The following is a 21,461-nucleotide window of genomic DNA, read 5'->3' as shown; positions in this document are numbered from 1 at the left end:
ATTGATGTGATTTTGTAAGGTTAGAAACTGAAGCTCTGTGGAGTTATTGGTTCATTCATTTAGTTTTATTGTAAATGTGTTTGATTTAATCTTGAAATGATATGTAATTACTCTAACAATGTAGTAAATCAATGTATGTTACATGAACATCAATTTAGCTCTTTTGGTTCATCTGTATTATTCTGCTCTATTAACACATTAATTATATTGTGATGTTTATATAATATGTTATATTAGATGATTTATAGACTTCATTGACGTCATAATGACTCTGCAATGTGATGGGCTTATTTATTTATAAGTTAAAGTTAATCTACTGATGCTATGAAACAGCCAGTCTGTGTCAAAGTGATGAATTTATCTTTATTTTAAGTCTCCCTGAAAATGAGAACATCGTCGTTGTTCGATGCTGCAGCACAGATTGTTTACATTGTGACCGGTCTAACTAAGGGAGTACCAATATGGCGGCCGGTGGCTTCACTTCAACCCCGTAGTACCAACGATCAGCAATCAGGGAATAGAGGTCAGTGCACCAGCAGACCCACTGGGGAAAATGGATGAATGGATATTTATTTGAATACTTTTTAGTAGTAAAAGTAATTTAGGTAAATAAGTAAAGTTAAAGTTAATAAGTAAAGTTCCTCCTAAAATTACTTTTTAAAATGCAAAGTTATTCAGGTTAATAAATCTAGTTTTCCGCCTCTGAATCATTTGTTCAGGCTGTAATGAACTAAATGCTTTAATTATCTCTTCATTTAGTTAAAAAGACGTTTTTTTTGTAGTATTTTTGATCCAATATCAGTAAATCAATAAAGAATTGATTATATTGATCAGATCATTGAGTTCAGCTTATCTCAGTCACATAAAGGGATCCCTGATTAACAGGAATCACTTCCTCAGAGGAGAATGTGGGAAAGGCGCCCCCTGCTGGCTGTTCTGCTCTATGGGTGGATAATGAATCTTTGGGATTATTGAGAAACATGGAGGATCCTGAGTGGGAGCGTCTCAAATTTTTCTCTTCTGTTTCTGAGGTTTTATCTACTTTTGATTTAGAAAACAACATAGAAATTTTGTTTAACAGAGAAATAATAAAATTTAAACAAAACATCAATGACTCCTTTTCTATAAATAGAATATTTTTTTAAGGGAGAAACATCAAAGATGGGTTAAAAACCACTGCGGCCCCTCTGATCAGGGCCACTGTGGCCCCTCATGTTTTTGGGCTCAAAGACTATTTTTAGTTGTTAAAAAGAAAATAAAAGTTAAACTTAGGAACAATAATGGCATGGGAGCTGCCTTGGAGCTCGTCTGCCTGGCTGTGTGTTTCCTGGACGGGGCCGCCTTTTACAGCTGCTTTTTCTATGTCTGCTTCTGTCTCCTTGAACCCCAGTGGGCCTCAGCAGATGGCCGCTCACACTGAGCCTGGTTCTGCTGGAGGTTTCTTCCTGTTCAAAGGGAGTTTTTCCTCTCCACTGTCGCTACAAGCATGCTTAGTGTGAGGGATTGCTGAAGAGTCAATGAGTCGATGCAATCAGCTGGTTTTCCTTAGATAGAAAACTTTGTATCAATTTGACTGTATGATCTGGTTGAACTGTAAAGTGCCTTGAGATGACATGTGTTGTGAATTTGGCGCTATAGAAATAAACTGAATTGAATTGAATTAATGAAATTTCAGTGCAGCAAAGCGTTAACCTTTGACCTTAGTGGGACGTTTCAGTTCTTACACCTAAATTATTTCAACATTTCTAGTGAATTTCATGTTCTTTTGTTGTTTTTTTAAATGCAGGGAAACCAACCTTTGAACTGAGACTCAGTTTTGTCTTAATGTTGAGTTTTTAAAATAAAAACAGGAGACAAACAGAATAACGTTGACCGAGGCGTCCTTTAGCTGTCCTCATGCTAACAGAAGCTCAATCAAAGCAGGCTGAGAATCATGAACCTGATTAAACTATTATTTAATAAATCATTATTTTCAAAATAATGTTTCATACAATCATAAATTTGCTTTAAATTGGTCTGAAAACTTCCCAATCTCTCTAAATGAGTTAAAACTGGTTCTAAACCATTAAATCCTTCCTGACATGTGACATCATTGCATCATTTCACTGATTCAAGTTTTCCTTCCTTTTTGTTCATAGTTCAGTTTCACTCGTTTATGTTGGAGCTTGGCCTGTTTTCCAGTGTAGTCCTGTTTCTCTGACTGTGACTAACTGGATGTGCTCTCTTCATCCTCTGACATGGGAGCTGGCTCGGAGCTCGTCTGCCTGGCTGTGTGTTTCCTGGACGGGGCCGCCTGTGGAGCTGGTTGACAGTTGCCTTTTGTATCTATGCTTCTTTTTCTATGTCTGCTTCTGTCTCCTTGAACCCCAGTGGGCCTCAGCAGATGGCCGCTCACACTGAGCCTGGTTCTGCTGGAGGTTTCTTCCTGTTCAAAGGGAGTTTTTCCTCTCCACTGTCGCTACAAGCATGCTTAGTGTGAGGGATTGCTGACCTGAACCCAGGAGATCAACTTTATTTCCATAAATCTCTGATTTCATGATTTCTTACATTCATATCTACACGACAATCAGAAGTTCTGCTGTTTAGCCGTCAGACTGGAGGAAATGACGGACCGACCCAAAGTGACAGAAGCTGGTTCCGCTCAGAACCAACAGAATTTACAGTTTAAAAGAATAGATTTGCTGAAATCGTCAGGATATATAAAGTCTGCTTATTGTAAGGCTTCTCTAAAGGGAGGTCCAGACCCAGCAGACCCATCAGAACCAGCAGTCCCCCCCCCCCTCCGTGGTTCTGTGCAGCGATCAGACTCTGGTTCTTTCGGGTCCAGTAGAACCTTGGCCTTTCCGTGGAGTCTGAAAACGTTCCTCTGTGCCGCTGACCGACCGGTCCGACCCAGTAAAACCTAAACAGAACCAGTAACCAGGTCTCTCAGAGAGCAGCGGCCTCGGCGCCCGTTACCAGGGCAACGTCTCTAACCGGGCCGAGTCAGGAACGGCACCGGGACGGTTCCTGCTCTGCGGTTCTGCTCACATTCAGAGCCGGGAAACAAAAAACGAAGAAATCACTGAGAAGCAGGGGAGGGGATGAAGGCAGGGGCCCCGGCTGGGGGAGAACCGCCGACCCACTGGGGTCCGCTGACGTCTGCCGGTACTGGTTCTTCAACGTGTCGGGTCCGGCCGCCGTCTCGGGGATGCGAGGTCTCAGTTGCTGCTGGGGGCCCCGGGGCCCGCCGGGGCTGCTGGGATGCGAGGCATCTTCTTGAGCGGACTGGGGACGTGCTGCGGAGACAAAGCGGGTCGAACCAGAACCAGGTTAGAACCAGGCTCCTGACAAAATAACCCAGTTAGAAATCTATAGATGTCGGCAACAATCCAACATCCACAGAAATCCAACCACAGACGTCCAGACAGGAAGTTATGTCACTAAAGGGAAGTATTGAAAACGGGAGGAAAGGGAGGAGCCAGACGGAATCTGTCAGGAATTAAAGCGGGCGTCACTGCGCAGCTGCAGCTCACACTGCGCCAAACCGCAGGGATTCCTGCAGCTCACGATGTCTGTACGACCCGACGCCATCTACCTGCTCACACACCCGATCAAAAAATTGTCACACCACTGGAAAAATATCGTCCAGCGTGGGTTTTTAATCCCGCTCCGTCTCAGATTACTGGTATCAGCCGGTTTATTCCCACATGGTGGACTAGAGAAAGGTTTCTCTGCTAGATCCTGATGGTGACATGAAGCTTCATTCAACTGTTTCATTGAGACACAACTAGCCCCACAGTTAATGACCCTAAACCACCTACTGGTGAAAAGCAGAACTACAGGTGGTAATATAATCTTTTTTTACATTTAATTTTCATTGAAATTGTTCATGGTTGGTGTTTTAATAGCATCTTTTGTGTGTAAAATGTCTTAGAAGAAAACAATCTTTTAAGGTTTAATGTTTTTCTGTCATTTAGTGGAATAAGCCCAAGCAGACAGTGATGTTTGTGTGGAGGAATGGGCCAAAATCCCGCCTGATCAATGCATTCCACTCACTGAAACTGTCATTAAAAGGCTTTTCTATTAAGAATTAAATAGATTTTAGTTCAGGTGTGTTCAATATTTTTTCCATTTTATTTCACATAACTTCATGTCTGGTTCTATGGTTTGGTTTCAAACGGGTCGGATCTATCAGGTTCTGGTTCCTGTCTGGGTTCTGTTCCAGTCCCTCACTTCAGAGGCGGCGCCGGAGCGGACCAGGTCCGGCTCGGCTGGCAGCTCATCGTCCAGCGGGCGGCGGGCGTACTCCCTGCGGTGCTTGTCGTCCACTCGGGTCAGGTACCAGGTCCCTGGGAACAGGTGGTCCACCGGGCTTCTGGGGACGTAGTTGGCTGCGGACAGGAAGGACAAGAGGACATGATGGACGACCTGAGGGTCCAGAGACCTCAGACCTAAGATAATTCTGCAGCTCAGTGACTTTCTATCAAAGCAGAAGAAAACCCAACCATCAGAACCAGTGAGACCAGCAGTAGAGACACGCTTCTGGTTCTGGTTTGCAGCCTGATCAGTTCTAAGGGAAGAACCGAGCAGCCGGATCAGAACCAGTACCGTACCTAAGTGATGCGTCTCCTCCCTCAGCTTCATGCTCTCAGAGAAATCGGACGGCGACACTTTGGTTCTCGAGTCCAGTCGGAGCCTCAGGCCCTTCAGGCTGGAGACCAGCTTGTCCAGTCCAGAATCTATCAGAACAGAACCCGATGTCAGCGCGGCGTTTCCAGACCCGCGGCGGCGCTAAGCCCAGAACCAACTCACCGGGGGTGTGGTCCTGACTGACCCTGAGGGAGAAGAGGGTGGCGGCGAAACCAGAGCCGTAGGAGAAGAGTCCGATGCGCTGACCCGCCAGCTGCGACGTTGTGTGTCTGCAAACACAGACAGGACCGGTTCAGAGCGGTTCTGCAGAACTTTGGCTCATTTCATCAAAAACCAAAACTGGATTTTAATCCTGCTTCAAAAAACCCATCTAGTTCAGAACTTTCTAGGTTTGGACCCACAGAACCAGACGGACCGAAGGCCTGGTTCTGTCTGGACGTACTGGGCTATGAGCGAGGCCAGGCAGCCGTACACGGACGGCGTGTACATGTTCCCGTTCTGACTGGACAGCAGCAGCGACGGCGCCGTCTTCCTCTGGAACAGCTGGGCGCTGGCCGCCATGAAGGCCTTCTCCACGTCTCTGTCGAAGTACGTCTCCTCCGGCTTCACGCCTCTGCAAGGACACACAGCGTCAGACGGGTTCTGCTCCCGACCCGGCCCGATTCAAAAGGCAAACCCGCAGCGGCGGGGAGGTTAAACCAGAACTCCCAGTCTGATCCAGTAAAAGTTTGGAGGAAACACCAAACCTTCACTGGATGGACTTCCTATCTTATGAGGCGGTTCTGGTTCTGTAGAACCTCCTCCGATGCCGAGCAGAGGAACCCTCCTGCTGGTACCTGAAGGAGTCCAGACCCGCGAAGTGACCCGTCTCGGTGTCGGGGCTGGGGTGGTTCAGAAAGTCGTTCAGCATCAGACGGGCCAGAGACTTCTGGACCAGCTTACAGTACGGAGAGTGGAAGACCAGGAACCCAAAGTCCTCCAGGCTGAAGAGCTTATCAGAACCATCTGTCAAAACACAAGGAAAGATGGATCGGACCTTTTCTCCAACCAGAACCAGCAGGTTCTGCATGTGGAGCAACCAGAACAACCAGCGTATTCAGTCCTCATGTTGTTCTGTAGAACAACATGCGGGTGCGGGGGGGGGGGAGCGGGACAAACTATTACAGGTGAGGAGGGGGAGCGGGACAAACTATTACAGGTGAGGAGGGGGAGCGGGACAAACTATTACAGGTGAGGAGGGGGAGCGGGACAAACTATTACAGGTGAGGGGGGGGAGCGGGACAAACTATTACAGGTGAGGGGGGGGAGCGGGACAAACTATTACAGGTGAGGGGGGGGAGCGGGACAAACTATTACAGGTGAGGGGGGGGAGCGGGACAAACTATTACAGGTGAGGAGGGGGAGCGGGACAAACTATTACAGGTGAGGAGGGGGAGCGGGACAAACTATTACAGGTGAGGAGGGGGAGCGGGACAAACTATTACAGGTGAGGGGGGGGAGCGGGACAAACTATTACAGGTGAGGGGGGGGAGCGGGACAAACTATTACAGGTGAGGGGGGGGAGCGGGACAAACTATTACAGGTGAGGGGGGGAGCGGGACAAACTATTACAGGTGAGGAGGGGGAGCGGGACAAACTATTACAGGTGAGGAGGGGGAGCGGGACAAACTATTACAGGTGAGGGGGGGGGGAGCGGGACAAACTATTACAGCTGCGGGGGGGGGGAGCGGGACAAACTATTACAGGTGAGGGGGGGGAGCGGGACAAACTATTACAGCTGCGGGGGGGGGAGCGGGACAAACTATTACAGGTGAGGGGGGGGGAGCGGGACAAACTATTACAGGTGAGGGGGGGGGGAGCGGGACAAACTATTACAGGTGAGGAGGGGGAGCGGGACAAACTATTACAGGTGAGGGGGGGGAGCGGGACAAACTATTACAGGTGAGGAGGGGGGAGCGGGACAAACTATTACAGGTGAGGGGGGGAGCGGGACAAACTATTACAGGTGAGGAGGGGGAGCGGGACAAACTATTACAGGTGAGGGGGGGGAGCGGGACAAACTATTACAGGTGAGGAGGGGGGAGCGGGACAAACTATTACAGGTGAGGAGGGGGAGCGGGACAAACTATTACAGGTGAGGGGGGGGGGAGCGGGACAAACTATTACAGCTGCGTGGGGGGGAGCGGGACAAACTATTACAGGTGAGGGGGGGGAGCGGGACAAACTATTACAGGTGAGGGGGGGGGAGCGGGACAAACTATTACAGCTGCGGGGGGGGGAGCGGGACAAACTATTACAGGTGAGGGGGGGGGGAGCGGGACAAACTATTACAGGTGAGGAGGGGGAGCGGGACAAACTATTACAGGTGAGGGGGGGGAGCGGGACAAACTATTACAGGTGAGGAGGGGGAGCGGGACAAACTATTACAGGTGAGGGGGGGAGCGGGACAAACTATTACAGGTGAGGAGGGGGAGCGGGACAAACTATTACAGGTGAGGGGGGGGAGCGGGACAAACTATTACAGGTGAGGGGGGGGAGCGGGACAAACTATTACAGGTGAGGGGGGGGAGCGGGACAAACTATTACAGGTGAGGGGGGGGAGCGGGACAAACTATTACAGGTGAGGGGGGGGAGCGGGACAAACTATTACAGGTGAGGAGGGGGAGCGGGACAAACTATTACAGCTGCGGGGGGGGGAGCGGGACAAACTATTACAGGTGAGGAGGGGGGGGAGCGGGACAAACTATTACAGGTGAGGGGGGGAGCGGGACAAACTATTACAGGTGAGGGGGGGGGAGCGGGACAAACTATTACAGGTGAGGAGGGGGGGGGAGCGGGACAAACTATTACAGGTGAGGGGGGGAGCGGGACAAACTATTACAGGTGAGGGGGGGGAGCGGGACAAACTATTACAGCTGCGGGGGGGGAGCGGGACAAACTATTACAGGTGAGGAGGGGGAGCGGGACAAACTATTACAGCTGAGGGGGGGGGAGCGGGACAAACTATTACAGCTGCGGGGGGGGGAGCGGGACAAACTATTACAGGTGAGGGGGGGGAGCGGGACAAACTATTACAGGTGAGGAGGGGGAGCGGGACAAACTATTACAGGTGAGGGGGGGGAGCGGGACAAACTATTACAGGTGAGGAGGGGGGGGAGCGGGACAAACTATTACAGGTGAGGGGGGGAGCGGGACAAACTATTACAGGTGAGGAGGGGGGGGAGCGGGACAAACTATTACAGGTGAGGGGGGGGAGCGGGACAAACTATTACAGGTGAGGGGGGGGAGCGGGACAAACTATTACAGGTGAGGAGGGGGGGGAGCGGGACAAACTATTACAGGTGAGGAGGGGGGGAGCGGGACAAACTATTACAGGTGAGGAGGGGGGGGAGCGGGACAAACTATTACAGGTGAGGAGGGGGGGGAGCGGGACAAACTATTACAGGTGAGGGGGGGGGAGCGGGACAAACTATTACAGGTGAGGAGGGGGAGCGGGACAAACTATTACAGCTGCGGGGGGGGGAGCGGGACAAACTATTACAGGTGAGGGGGGGAGCGGGACAAACTATTACAGGTGAGGAGGGGGGGGGAGCGGGACAAACTATTACAGGTGAGGGGGGGGGAGCGGGACAAACTATTACAGGTGAGGAGGGGGGGGGAGCGGGACAAACTATTACAGGTGAGGGGGGGGAGCGGGACAAACTATTACAGGTGAGGAGGGGGGGGAGCGGGACAAACTATTACAGGTGAGGGGGGGGAGCGGGACAAACTATTACAGCTGCGGGGGGGGGAGCGGGACAAACTATTACAGGTGAGGAGGGGGGGGAGCGGGACAAACTATTACAGGTGAGGAGGGGGGAGCGGGACAAACTATTACAGGTGAGGGGGGGGAGCGGGACAAAGTATTACAGGTGAGGGGGGGGAGCGGGACAAACTATTACAGGTGAGGAGGGGGAGCGGGACAAACTATTACAGCTGCGGGGGGGGGGAGCGGGACAAACTATTACAGCTGCGGGGGGGGGAGCGGGACAAACTATTACAGGTGAGGAGGGGGGGGGAGCGGGACAAACTATTACAGGTGCGGGGGGGAGGAGCGGACAAACTATTACAGGTGAGGAGGGGGGGGAGCGGGACAAACTATTACAGCTGCGGGGGGGGGGAGCGGGACAAACTATTACAGGTGAGGAGGGGGGGGAGCGGGACAAACTATTACAGCTGCGGGGGGGGGAGCGGGACAAACTATTACAGGTGAGGAGGGGGGGGAGCGGGACAAACTATTACAGCTGCGGGGGGGGGAGCGGGACAAACTATTACAGGTGAGGAGGGGGAGCGGGACAAACTATTACAGCTGCGGGGGGGGGAGCGGGACAAACTATTACAGGTGAGGGGGGGGAGCGGGACAAACTATTACAGGTGAGGGGGGGGAGCGGGACAAACTATTACAGCTGCGGGGGGGGGAGCGGGACAAACTATTACAGGTGAGGGGGGGGAGCGGGACAAACTATTACAGGTGAGGAGGGGGGGGAGCGGGACAAACTATTAGAGGTGAGGAGGGGGGGAGCGGGACAAACTATTACAGGTGAGGAGGGGGGGGAGCGGGACAAACTATTACAGGTGAGGAGGGGGGGGGAGCGGGACAAACTATTACAGGTGAGGGGGGGGGAGCGGGACAAACTATTACAGGTGAGGAGGGGGGAGCGGGACAAACTATTACAGCTGCGGGGGGGGGAGCGGGACAAACTATTACAGGTGAGGGGGGGGAGCGGACAAACTATTACAGGTGAGGAGGGGGGGGAGCGGGACAAACTATTACAGGTGAGGGGGGGGGAGCGGGACAAACTATTACAGGTGAGGAGGGGGGGGAGCGGGACAAACTATTACAGGTGAGGGGGGGGAGCGGGACAAACTATTACAGGTGAGGAGGGGGGGGAGCGGGACAAACTATTACAGGTGAGGGGGGGGGAGCGGGACAAACTATTACAGCTGCGGGGGGGGGAGCGGGACAAACTATTACAGGTGAGGAGGGGGGGGAGCGGGACAAACTATTACAGGTGAGGAGGGGGAGCGGGACAAACTATTACAGGTGAGGGGGGGAGCGGGACAAAGTATTACAGGTGAGGGGGGGGGAGCGGGACAAACTATTACAGGTGAGGAGGGGGAGCGGGACAAACTATTACAGCTGCGGGGGGGGGGAGCGGGACAAACTATTACAGCTGCGGGGGGGGGAGCGGGACAAACTATTACAGGTGAGGAGGGGGGGGAGCGGGACAAACTATTACAGGTGCGGGGGGGAGGAGCGGACAAACTATTACAGGTGAGGAGGGGGAGCGGGACAAACTATTACAGGTGAGGAGGGGGAGCGGGACAAACTATTACAGGTGGGGGGGGGGAGCGGGACAAACTATTACAGGTGAGGGGGGGGAGCGGGACAAACTATTACAGGTGAGGAGGGGGGAGCGGGACAAACTATTACAGGTGAGGGGGGGGAGCGGGACAAACTATTACAGGTGAGGAGGGGGAGCGGGACAAACTATTACAGGTGAGGGGGGGAGCGGGACAAACTATTACAGGTGAGGAGGGGGAGCGGGACAAACTATTACAGGTGAGGGGGGGGAGCGGGACAAACTATTACAGGTGAGGGGGGGGAGCGGGACAAACTATTACAGGTGAGGGGGGGGGAGCGGGACAAACTATTACAGGTGAGGAGGGGGAGCGGGACAAACTATTACAGGTGAGGGGGGGGAGCGGGACAAACTATTACAGGTGAGGAGGGGGAGCGGGACAAACTATTACAGGTGAGGGGGGGGGAGCGGGACAAACTATTACAGGTGAGGGGGGGGGAGCGGGACAAACTATTACAGGTGAGGGGGGGGGAGCGGGACAAACTATTACAGGTGAGGGGGGGGGAGCGGGACAAACTATTACAGGTGAGGAGGGGGAGCGGGACAAACTATTACAGCTGCGGGGGGGGGAGCGGGACAAACTATTACAGGTGAGGAGGGGGGGGAGCGGGACAAACTATTACAGGTGAGGGGGGGAGCGGGACAAACTATTACAGGTGAGGAGGGGGGGGAGCGGGACAAACTATTACAGGTGAGGGGGGGGAGCGGGACAAACTATTACAGGTGAGGAGGGGGGGGAGCGGGACAAACTATTACAGGTGAGGGGGGGGGAGCGGGACAAACTATTACAGCTGCGGGGGGGGAGCGGGACAAACTATTACAGGTGAGGAGGGGGAGCGGGACAAACTATTACAGCTGAGGGGGGGGAGCGGGACAAACTATTACAGCTGCGGGGGGGGGGAGCGGGACAAACTATTACAGGTGAGGGGGGGGGGAGCGGGACAAACTATTACAGGTGAGGAGGGGGAGCGGGACAAACTATTACAGGTGAGGGGAGCGGGACAAACTATTACAGGTGAGGGGGGGGAGCGGGACAAACTATTACAGGTGAGGGGGGGGGGAGTTGAGGAGGGGGAGCGGGACAAACTATTACAGCTGCGGGGGGGGGAGCGGGACAAACTATTACAGGTGAGGGGGGGGAGCGGGACAAACTATTACAGGTGAGGGGGGGGAGCGGGACAAACTATTACAGGTGAGGGGGGGGAGCGGGACAAACTATTACAGCTGCGGGGGGGGGGAGCGGGACAAACTATTACAGGTGAGGGGGGGGGGAGCGGGACAAACTATTACAGGTGAGGAGGGGGGGGAGCGGGACAAACTATTACAGGTGAGGAGGGGGGGAGCGGGACAAACTATTACAGGTGAGGAGGGGGGGGAGCGGGACAAACTATTACAGGTGAGGAGGGGGGGGGAGCGGGACAAACTATTACAGGTGAGGGGGGGGGAGCGGGACAAACTATTACAGGTGAGGAGGGGGAGCGGGACAAACTATTACAGCTGCGGGGGGGGGAGCGGGACAAACTATTACAGGTGAGGGGGGGAGCGGGACAAACTATTACAGGTGAGGAGGGGGGGGAGCGGGACAAAACTATTACAGGTGAGGGGGGGGAGCGGGACAAACTATTACAGGTGAGGAGGGGGGGGAGCGGGACAAACTATTACAGGTGAGGGGGGGAGCGGGACAAAATATTACAGGTGAGGAGGGGGGGGAGCGGGACAAACTATTACAGGTGAGGGGGGGGAGCGGGACAAACTATTACAGCTGCGGGGGGGGAGCGGGACAAACTATTACAGGTGAGGAGGGGGGGGAGCGGGACAAACTATTACAGGTGAGGAGGGGGAGCGGGACAAACTATTACAGGTGAGGGGGGGAGCGGGACAAAGTATTACAGGTGAGGGGGGGGAGCGGGACAAACTATTACAGGTGAGGAGGGGGAGCGGGACAAACTATTACAGCTGCGGGGGGGGGGAGCGGGACAAACTATTACAGCTGCGGGGGGGGGGAGCGGGACAAACTATTACAGGTAAGGGGGGGAGGAGCGGACAAACTATTACAGGTGAGGAGGGGGGGGGAGCGGGACAAACTATTACAGCTGCGGGGGGGGGGAGCGGGACAAACTATTACAGGTGAGGAGGGGGGGGAGCGGGACAAAACTATTACAGCTGCGGGGGGGGGGAGCGGGACAAACTATTACAGGTGAGGAGGGGGGGGAGCGGGACAAACTATTACAGCTGCGGGGGGGGGAGCGGGACAAACTATTACAGGTGAGGAGGGGGGGGAGCGGGACAAACTATTACAGGTGAGGAGGGGGGGGGGGAGCGGGACAAACTATTACAGGTGCGGGGGGGGGAGCGGGACAAACTATTACAGGTGAGGAGGGGGGGGAGGAGGGGACAAACTATTACAGGTGAGGGGGGGGAGCGGGACAAACTATTACAGGTGAGGAGGGGGAGCGGGACAAACTATTACAGGTGAGGGGGGGGAGCGGGACAAACTATTACAGGTGAGGGGGGGGAGCGGGACAAACTATTACAGGTGAGGGGGGGGGAGCGGGACAAACTATTACAGGTGAGGAGGGGGGAGCGGGACAAACTATTACAGGTGAGGGGGGGGGAGCGGGACAAACTATTACAGGTGAGGGGGGGGGAGCGGGACAAACTATTACAGGTGAGGGGGGGGGGGAGCGGGACAAAGTATTACAGGTGAGGAGGGGGAGCGGGACAAACTATTACAGGTGAGGGGGGGAGCGGGACAAACTATTACAGGTGAGGGGGGGGAGCGGGACAAACTATTACAGGTGAGGAGGGGGAGCGGGACAAACTATTACAGGTGAGGAGGGGGGGGGAGCGGGACAAACTATTACAGGTGAGGAGGGGGGGGAGCGGGACAAACTATTACAGGTGAGGGGGGGGGGAGCGGGACAAACTATCACAGGTGAGGAGGGGGGGGGAGCGGGACAAACTATTACAGGTGAGGGGGGGGGAGCGGGACAAACTATTACAGGTGAGGAGGGGGAGGGAGCGGGACAAACTATTACAGGTGAGGAGGGGGGGGACGGGACAAACTATTACAGGTGAGGGGGGGGAGAGGGACAAACTATTACAGGTGAGGGGGGGAGAGGGACAAACTATTACAGGTGAGGGGGGGGAGAGGGACAAACTATTACAGGTGAGGGGGGGGAGCGGGACAAACTATTACAGGTGAGGGGGGGGACGGGACAAACTATTACAGGTGAGGGGGGGGGGGGACGGGACAAACTATTACAGGTGAGGGGGGGGGAGCGGGACAAACTATTACAGGTGAGGGGGGGGGAGCGGGACAAACTATTACAGGTGAGGGGGGGGGACGGGACAAACTATTACAGGTGAGGGGGGGGGGGACGGGACAAACTATTACAGGTGAGGGGGGGGGGACGGGACAAACTATTACAGGTGAGGGGGGGAGCGGGACAAACTATTACAGGTGAGGAGGGGGAGCGGGACAAAACTATTACAGGTGAGGGGGGGGGGAGCGGGACAAACTATTACAGGTGAGGAGGGGGGGAGCGGGACAAACTATCACAGGTGAGGAGGGGGGGGGAGCGGGACAAACTATTACAGGTGAGGGGGGGGGAGCGGGACAAACTATTACAGGTGAGGAGGGGGGGGGGAGCGGGACAAACTATTACAGGTGAGGAGGGGGGGGACGGGACAAACTATTACAGGTGAGGGGGGGGAGAGGGACAAACTATTACAGGTGAGGGGGGGGGAGAGGGACAAACTATTACAGGTGAGGAGGGGGAGCGGGACAAACTATTACAGGTGAGGGGGGGAGCGGGACGGGACAAACTATTACAGGTTAGGGGGGGGACGGGACAAACTATTACAGGTGAGGGGGGGAGCGGGACAAACTATTACAGGTGAGGGGGGGGGGGGACGGGACAAACTATTACAGGTGAGGGGGGGAGCGGGACGGGACAAACTATTACAGGTGAGGGGGGGGAGCGGGACAAACTATTACAGGTGAGGGGGGGAGCGGGACAAACTATTACAGGTGAGGGGGGGGAGCGGGACAAACTATTACAGGTGAGGGGGGGGACGGGACAAACTATTACAGGTGAGGGGGGGGAGCGGGACAAACTATTACAGGTGAGGGGGGGAGCGGGACAAACTATTACAGGTGAGGGGGGGGGGGACGGGACAAACTATTACAGGTGAGGGGGGGAGCGGGACGGGACAAAACTATTACAGGTGAGGGGGGGAGCGGGACAAACTATTACAGGTGAGGGGGGGGGAGCGGGACAAACTATTACAGGTGAGGGGGGGGGGGGACGGGACAAACTATTACAGGTGAGGGGGGGGGGACGGGACAAAACTATTACAGGTGCGGGGGGGGGGGGGGACGGGACAAACTATTACAGGTGAGGGGGGGGGGGGACGGGACAAACTATTACAGGTGAGGGGGGGGGGGACGGGACAAACTATTACAGGTGCGGGGGGGGGGGGGACGGGACAAACTATTACAGGTGAGGGGGGGGGGGGGACGGGACAAACTATTACAGGTGCGGGGGGGGGGGGGACGGGACAAACTATTACAGGTGCGGGCGAGACTAAACACTGCGGGCGGAGGACTAGAAAATCTGTCCCGCGCAGGCCTCTACCCTGCTTTCCTTCAGCTCCAGAAGCCGCCCCACCTTCCCCCTCAAAACGCCTCGCCCCCCCACATAACGGCCTCGCCCCCCCACATACCCGCCCTGCCTCCCAGCTGAACAGAACCCACCTCTCTGCCACTGGGCGTGGATCTTGTTGCGGTACACGGTGTAGCAGCGGTCCAAGGCGCTCAGGTAGCACTGGATGGACAGCTTCCCGTCCACCACCGGATACTCGGACACCATGTCGGGTTTGTAGAAGTCGTACGCGTGCTGCATGTGCGTTCCCCGCAGACCTGCAGGATTCAGAGAACACACGCCTGTTGCCATGGCAGCATAGCGGCTGCGGATCGGTCACTGCTCTGGTTATCAACCCTCACCTCTTTCAAAGGCCAAAGGTGCGTTCGGCCCGACCAGCATGGCCACCGCTCCGGCGCCCCCCGTAGGCCGAGCGCTTCCTGTTGCGTAGACGGCGATGTCACCTGCAACGACCAGGGCGTAGCGTCCTGCAGAAAGAAAACGGGTCAGAGTTCTGACGGATAACGGCTTCTAGATCAGATGGAGCGGCGTGAACAAACAGCTGAGCGCTAAAGTAGGGCGCTGGTTAAAAACCTCTGATCATCAAACTACTTCTTTATCAACAATTATTCAAAGAGTGACGGTAGAAGGTGATGCTGCCCAGAGCCGCTGATAAGGAGGAGGCAGAAAGATTAAACTCATTAAAACAGGAAGTATTTGGGAGGAAATGAACCACAGATGCTGTTGCCATGGAAACCACCGCTGTAGCTACCAGAGCTGCTGGGGTCCTGCTTCCTGCCAGAGACGTTACGCTATGATTGGCTGAACGTTCCCACATGATGTAAATCATTGTGGTTTCCTAGGCAACCATAATAACATCATGCAGCATCAGTGTGCGGCGTCTGTAGCATCTTTAGCGTTAGCGTGGCTAATGACCCATGAAGTTTTAACTGATTGATAACAAAACTGAAAAAATGTGTAGTAACTGTTCAACCACGATATAAAGAGCTGGGTAGCGATGTGGCTAGCTCAATATGGCTAACTGAGCGAGCTAAAAGAGGCTAACCTGTTAGCTAGTGGTTAGAGCGTAATAGTTAATAAGCCTAGGTAACAAAGTAAAGATCTCTGGACTCTTTCTTTAATTAAGCCTTTAGATTAGATGAGCCCTGAATGATTGATTAGCTACTGAAAAATTCATTTGGAAAAAGTCCAGAAAAAAGGTAAAAATTGTAAAAATTAAAAAGTTAATAAGCCGAGTTAACTATTTTTATTTAGGTTTATAAACTAAAAAATGTCAGTTCCAGTATCAGCATTAATGCCTCTAAGGTTATATTGGACCAAATGTGTTTCTTTCACTATCAGAGTGTTTTTCATGAATTTCTGACTGAAGAACTTTTGATATTTTTCTTAATATATTCGGGAGAGTTGATGCTTCTTGTTATTACATTAATATTAATTTTTACCATAAAAATATCCAGATTATTTTAATGTTCCAAAGGTAATAAAGTCTGGTCCTATTGGCTGAAAATGTTAATATTCAAAGTATTTTACTGATTTCCCTATAAAGGGTTAAATAGCAGAGCTCAGTCAGTCTTAGAACGTAGAACTTTCCATCCAGACTGATAATGATTGTTTTCTACTTTAGATCGCAGATGAAATGTAAAATATTAGCAAATATAGAGAATAATATGTTGAGATTCCAGAAAAGATCTGATTTCTAAGAAACGGGTGCAATACAGTTTGTCAGGGTGGACTTTCCATATGATGACATCATAAGAAGGGGCGGGGCCTGAGCAGATCTGGTGCCTACACCTGCATCCTGAATGATCCTGAAATCATTTGAGCTCCTCCTGTGAGACTCCTGCCGCCATTAAAACCTCATCAGATGGGTTAAAGCAGCTGCTGATGGACGGCGATCACAGGCCGACAGATGTGGAAACATCAGCAGAGGACCTCTGAGGAGGGACAGAGTCTCTACAAACCGTCGGTTCTCTAGAGACACCAGAACGAAGCGGAAATTATCAAACCACCGATTTATCAACAGTAGTGAAATTCTACTGATACTGTGAAAAAAGATGGAAACTTTTTTGTATAAATGTTTATTTTTTATCCAGATGTTGAGTTTTAGCTCCACCTGGTTTAAATGTTTTATAAAACCTTTTTTCCAGGCTGGTTTTAATCCCATAACTGATCAGATTAGTTTTTCTTTGCAGGTGTAACTGCTCCTTTAGCCGTCCCAAACCACAGCACCTGACATCAGCCCAGTTCTGATTGGACTGACGGGCTTTAGAGGACGCCGTTGGACGGTTTATGGACCTGAGAGTTTCTGACAGCTCTACGTTTGGGGTCAAAGCTGGACTTCCTGCTGCCACACGGCAGAACCTCCTCAGGTCCGTTTCTGAGGTGAAACAGGAAACGGAGACGGCGAAGCTCAGAGATCGTTGACCTACCGTCCCACGAACTGGACTCCACCCAGTTTACGGCGTTGAAGAGGGCGGCGGTGCCGCCGTAGCAGGCGTTGGTGGTGTCGATGCCCTCCACGTCCGTGTTGCCCGAGTCCTCGAACAGCTGCATGAGGACCGTCTTGACGGACTTGGACTTGTCGACGATGGTCTCGGTGCCGACCTCCAGCCGGCCGATGCAGTCGTAGGACAGGCCGCTCCGCTCCATCAGCCTCTGGACCACGGTCAGACACAGGGAGTTGATGTCCTCGCGGTCCGAGCAGAACCCCATCCGGACCTGTCCCAGTCCCACCGTGTACTTCCCCGCCGCCACGCCGTCAAAGCGCTCCAGCTCGGCCTGGTCCACATACTGGGATGGGAAGTACAGCTCCATGGCGATGACCCCCACATCTTTGGGCCACGGCCCTAAGCAGCTACTGGAGGCGGAGCCTGGCATCCTGAGGAAGAGGAGGAGAAGATGAGGTGAGGAAGGGGTGAGGAAGAGGGGAGGGAGAGGGGAGGTTCTGAGGATTTAAAGCAGGCATCCCCAAACTCGGTCCTCAAGGCCCCCTGTCCTGCAGGTTTTAGAGGTTTCCTTCCTCCAGCAGCTGATTTTAATTGAAAGCTGATTAACAGACTTTTGGTCTACTGCAATCATTATAACCAGCTGTGCTGAAGCAGAGAAACCTCTAAAACCTGCAGGACAGGGGGCCTTGAGGACCGAGTTTGGGGATGACAGACCGACCCACAGCTGGTTCTGATCGACAGACCGACCCACAGCTGGTTCTGTTAACCAGACCGACCCACAGCCGGTTCTGTTCTGGGCGGGTCCAGTTCGCCTCTGACCAGCAGAGCCGAGCGCGATTTGTGGCACTGGCAGGTCGCTCTGGAACTTCCGGTGGCAGGTCGGACTGCCACGGCGTATTACTGGCAGCTGCCAGTAGTTGTGGCAGCTGCCACAACTACGGAGACTGGCTTCCAGCTGCCACAACTAGCTACTGGCAGGTGTCAGTGAAGACTGTCACCCTGATGTGACAGTTGTCAATTTCCACTTATTTTCAGACGAATTACCTATAAGACTTTATGAAAGGCTTGACACATTTTTATTAAACAATAAGATCGTAATTAAAAAAAAAAAATCCACCTATAGAGTCACGTTAACTAAGTTTTTTGCTGAAAAACGGCGCCGGCTGCCCCCGAAACGGTTTAAACCGGTCTGGCAGCCAGTCTCCGTAGTTGTGGCAGCTGCCAGTAATACGCCGTGGCAGGTCGGACTGCCACGGCGTATTACTGGCAGCTGCCAGTAGTTGTGGCAGCTGCCAGTAGTTGTGGCAGCCTAGTGGCAGCTGCCACAACTACTGGCAGCTGCCAGTAATACGCCGTGGCAGTCCGACCTGCCACCGGAAGTTCAAGAGCGACCTGCCAGTGCCACAAATCGCGCTTGCTGTCTCTCCCTCTGACAGCCCAGCATGCTAGCTGCTGTTAGCTGAGCTGCTCCAATGTTGATCTGCGGTCCAAACCCCGCTGGTTCTGGACGGGTTCGCTCAGCAGCAGGTTCGGCTTACCGTCAGTCACAGTCCGGCGGCCCCGGAGAGGCTGAACTGGACCGGGACAGCTGAATAAAGTGGGTGAAAGGGCACCGGGACTTAACGGAACTTAATCCGGTTATTAAAGGTCAACCCGACTGATCAATAACTAATCATCTATTAACCCACGCGGTGGCGCGCGCCCACACATACGTCACGTAATAAAGCATCTATTAATTAAAACTAGTAGCGGTTCAGTGGCTTCAGACATGATTATTAAAGGATGTTGCTGGTCGGACCCTAATAGGCGACGGACCGGCTTCATGCCTCAACTCAAAGCACTTCCACCAGAACTCACGTGATCCAACTTTAAACTCTTCACTAGTAATAACGTGCCAAACACGGGGGGCGGCGTATCAAAGGAAGAGTGGCTCACCTGCGTGTGACGTCAATTCTGGTGGGCCTTTGAAGGTCTCCGCTGAGTGTCCGCTCACCTGGCCGCTCCGAGCCGCCTTTATGCTGCAGATGACGGACAGCGCAGCCTGGACACATCAACACAGCCGCCTGCCGTCCAATCACAGCTCACACACCACAGACAGCTGGCCAATCACAGCGCGCCCTCAGCAACCACGCACGCTCCGCGGAAAGCAAGGCCGTCCAATGGCGGCGCTTGTACGATGTCTGGTGAGAGAAAAGCAACCAATGAGGTTGGAGGAGAGGCTGATGGCGCCGCAGTGGTCCGCGTGTCAGAGCGTTTCCATGGAAACGCGGAAAACATCAGAGGGTCTGAACGAGGCTCTGTCCGAATATCAGCCATTTTTATCCCCGATCCAGACTCAGCTGCTGAGTTAAAGATGAGGAGGAGTTCCCCAAAGATCGGACCTCCTAACGGGGCAGAGAGCAGCCAGGTCCCCCTGAAGGATCCAACATATACCTGAATCTAGGTTCATAGGTCTAGGGGGGCTCATTCTACTTACATTTTCTAAACTTGCTCAGTACCAGTAACCGACTCCATCATTCACCAACACATCTGATCTGACAGGCTTCTGGTTTGTCTTCCTGTGTTTTTCTCTTATTGCACGAGTTGTAGTGAAACTCACCTGTCTTTTCCTCACCTTAAATTCAATTCAATTCAATTCAGTTTATTTATATAGCGCCAAATTCACAACACATGTCATCTCAAGGCACTTTACAGTTCAACCAGACAGTCAAAAACCTTCCCCTTATTCACCTCTCTCTCTCTGCCAATCCTAACATCCATTCTATTTAACAAGCTAAATATCTAGAGTTATGCTGGAAAGTTCAGACACTCCTGATAAAGAAAATGATAAATGCACAACAGTAAATCTAACATGAAACTGAAAAAAATACAAAATTATATAATTGATTTCCAATTATGATTTTTTTTAAATGGATAAAAAAAGGTTCCAGACACATTAGAGCTCCTGAACTTTTCACCAATCATCAACAGGAGCAGAAATCTGACGGAACATTTAAGAAAACACCTGATTGCAGTGATTCCATCAAAGTTTTGCTCAACATTTTAGTTTTTTTGTTTGTTTATTATTAATATTTCTGTTGAACCAAAATGCAAAATTAATGGCACCATTTCAATGTATTTTTACTTTTTCACTGGGAGCTGATTTTTTTCCCATCTTTAATGGGAAAGTATGTATACGTTTTATAAGATTTGTATTTTTTTATCCAAGTGCTATATAGTTTTTAGATATATTAATATTATTATATATACTATATTAAGTATGTTTTTGTACCACCAAAAACACAGAACATTTACCTTTAAAGTTCTGCAGTAAAACATTTATTTTACTAGTTTGTTTGTTTCTCAGGTCATATTTTTGGAGAGAAAACCTTCCAAACCTCCACAGGTTTTCCCAGAGCTACAAATAACCAGAAATAAAGTCTGAACTTTCCATCCTTCTGGTGAAGATCCTCAGTCATCCAGGTCACAGCCAATCCAAAAAAAAGTTAAAAACAATCCACCGGACTTTGTTTCCAAGTTTTCCAATTCGGAAACAAAGTCCAGGGGATTGTTTTTTTAACTTTTTTTTGGGACATCCTTATTCACTTCTGTTCTAATTAGTCATTAAAATGAGGTGGTTAGCGAGCTGCTGACAGGGACTGATTTTATTTTGGTTTATTGGTGTAGTTCCTGCTGAAGGGAACAAACTGGTGTCTTTTAATGGTTGAAACTTCTCTGAGCTCAAACTGGGATCAGTTTCAAACTGTATCAGAATGTATTATCAGCGGCTGATTGTGAGGAGAAATGTAAAATAGATCCAGCATGGCTGCTGCTGCTGCTGTGGACTAGAGGACCGGGTCCCTCCAAGAAGACAAACTGTCCCCGTATCTGATACAAACAGGACGAAATGTTCAGGAAGTCACACTGTTAATAATTAAAGGTCAACAGAAGAAGTTTTTATGAACTCTGTGGCGTAATAAGGCCTTTCAGAGACGGAAAAAAATGGAGGTAAATTTGTTTATTCTATCATTAATTTTGCCTTTAAAAGCTTCCATGAGGCGATTTTACCGCCTCATTCCATCGCTAAACACCCCGTGTTAAACTCTACCATGTGTTTTAGTCTCACATTGCTCCACAAATGTATGTTTAAATCTTGCAAATCTGCTACTTTTTTCCTCCTGCTTTTTCTTATTAATTTGCTACTTTTTAAATCTGTTTTAATCTCGTAAATGTGTGCCTTTATTCCCGTTTTCTCTTTAAACTCAGATATTTAAATTCCATTTTTAATTGTCTTTGAATGGTCCGGTTAGCCGCAGGAGAAAGGATGAAGACAT

General features: G+C 51.9%; 1 protein-coding gene across 2 annotated transcripts; it reads right to left on the bottom strand.

Annotated features, from left to right (window-relative positions):
* Positions 1 to 2,496: 2,496 nt before the first annotated feature.
* hmgcs1 (3-hydroxy-3-methylglutaryl-CoA synthase 1 (soluble)) lies at positions 2,497 to 19,241 on the bottom strand. 2 transcript variants are annotated; one of them, XM_038292845.1, is made up of 10 exons: positions 19,084 to 19,241; positions 17,131 to 17,579; positions 15,043 to 15,168; positions 14,794 to 14,958; positions 5,469 to 5,637; positions 5,075 to 5,245; positions 4,795 to 4,901; positions 4,596 to 4,721; positions 4,216 to 4,373; positions 2,497 to 3,278 (listed from the first exon to the last, which is right to left on the bottom strand). In XM_038292845.1, exons 1-10 carry the CDS (start codon positions 19,197 to 19,199, stop codon positions 3,201 to 3,203), a joined length of 1,665 nt encoding a protein of 554 aa, XP_038148773.1. In that variant the 5' UTR covers positions 19,200 to 19,241; the 3' UTR covers positions 2,497 to 3,200. The 2 variants fall into 2 exon arrangements, with proteins under 2 accessions (XP_038148773.1, XP_038148774.1); XM_038292846.1 differs by lacking the exon at positions 19,084 to 19,241 and adding an exon at positions 18,687 to 18,899.
* Positions 19,242 to 21,461: the final 2,220 nt, after the last annotated feature.

Source organism: Cyprinodon tularosa, unplaced genomic scaffold (assembly GCF_016077235.1).
Source record: "Cyprinodon tularosa strain WSP-4 unplaced genomic scaffold, ASM1607723v1 ctg318, whole genome shotgun sequence".
Taxonomy (NCBI): domain Eukaryota; kingdom Metazoa; phylum Chordata; class Actinopteri; order Cyprinodontiformes; family Cyprinodontidae; genus Cyprinodon; species Cyprinodon tularosa.
Note: the sequence above shows the minus strand (reverse complement) of the source record. Positions and strands in the feature narration are given on the sequence as shown.

Bases quoted from the DNA above. Each gene is read 5' to 3' on its own strand.
- hmgcs1 (XM_038292845.1), bottom strand. From the start codon at position 19,199: ATGTGTCCAGGCTGCGCTGTCCGTCATCTGCAGCATAAAGGCGGCTCG. The intron at 15,169-17,130 runs GTAGGTCAACGA...TTCTTTCTGCAG, and splicing joins GGAGTCCAGTTCGTGGGACG to GACGCTACGCCCTGGTCGTT. The intron at 5,246-5,468 runs GTACCAGCAGGA...GTGTCCTTGCAG, and splicing joins GCGGGTCTGGACTCCTTCAG to AGGCGTGAAGCCGGAGGAGA.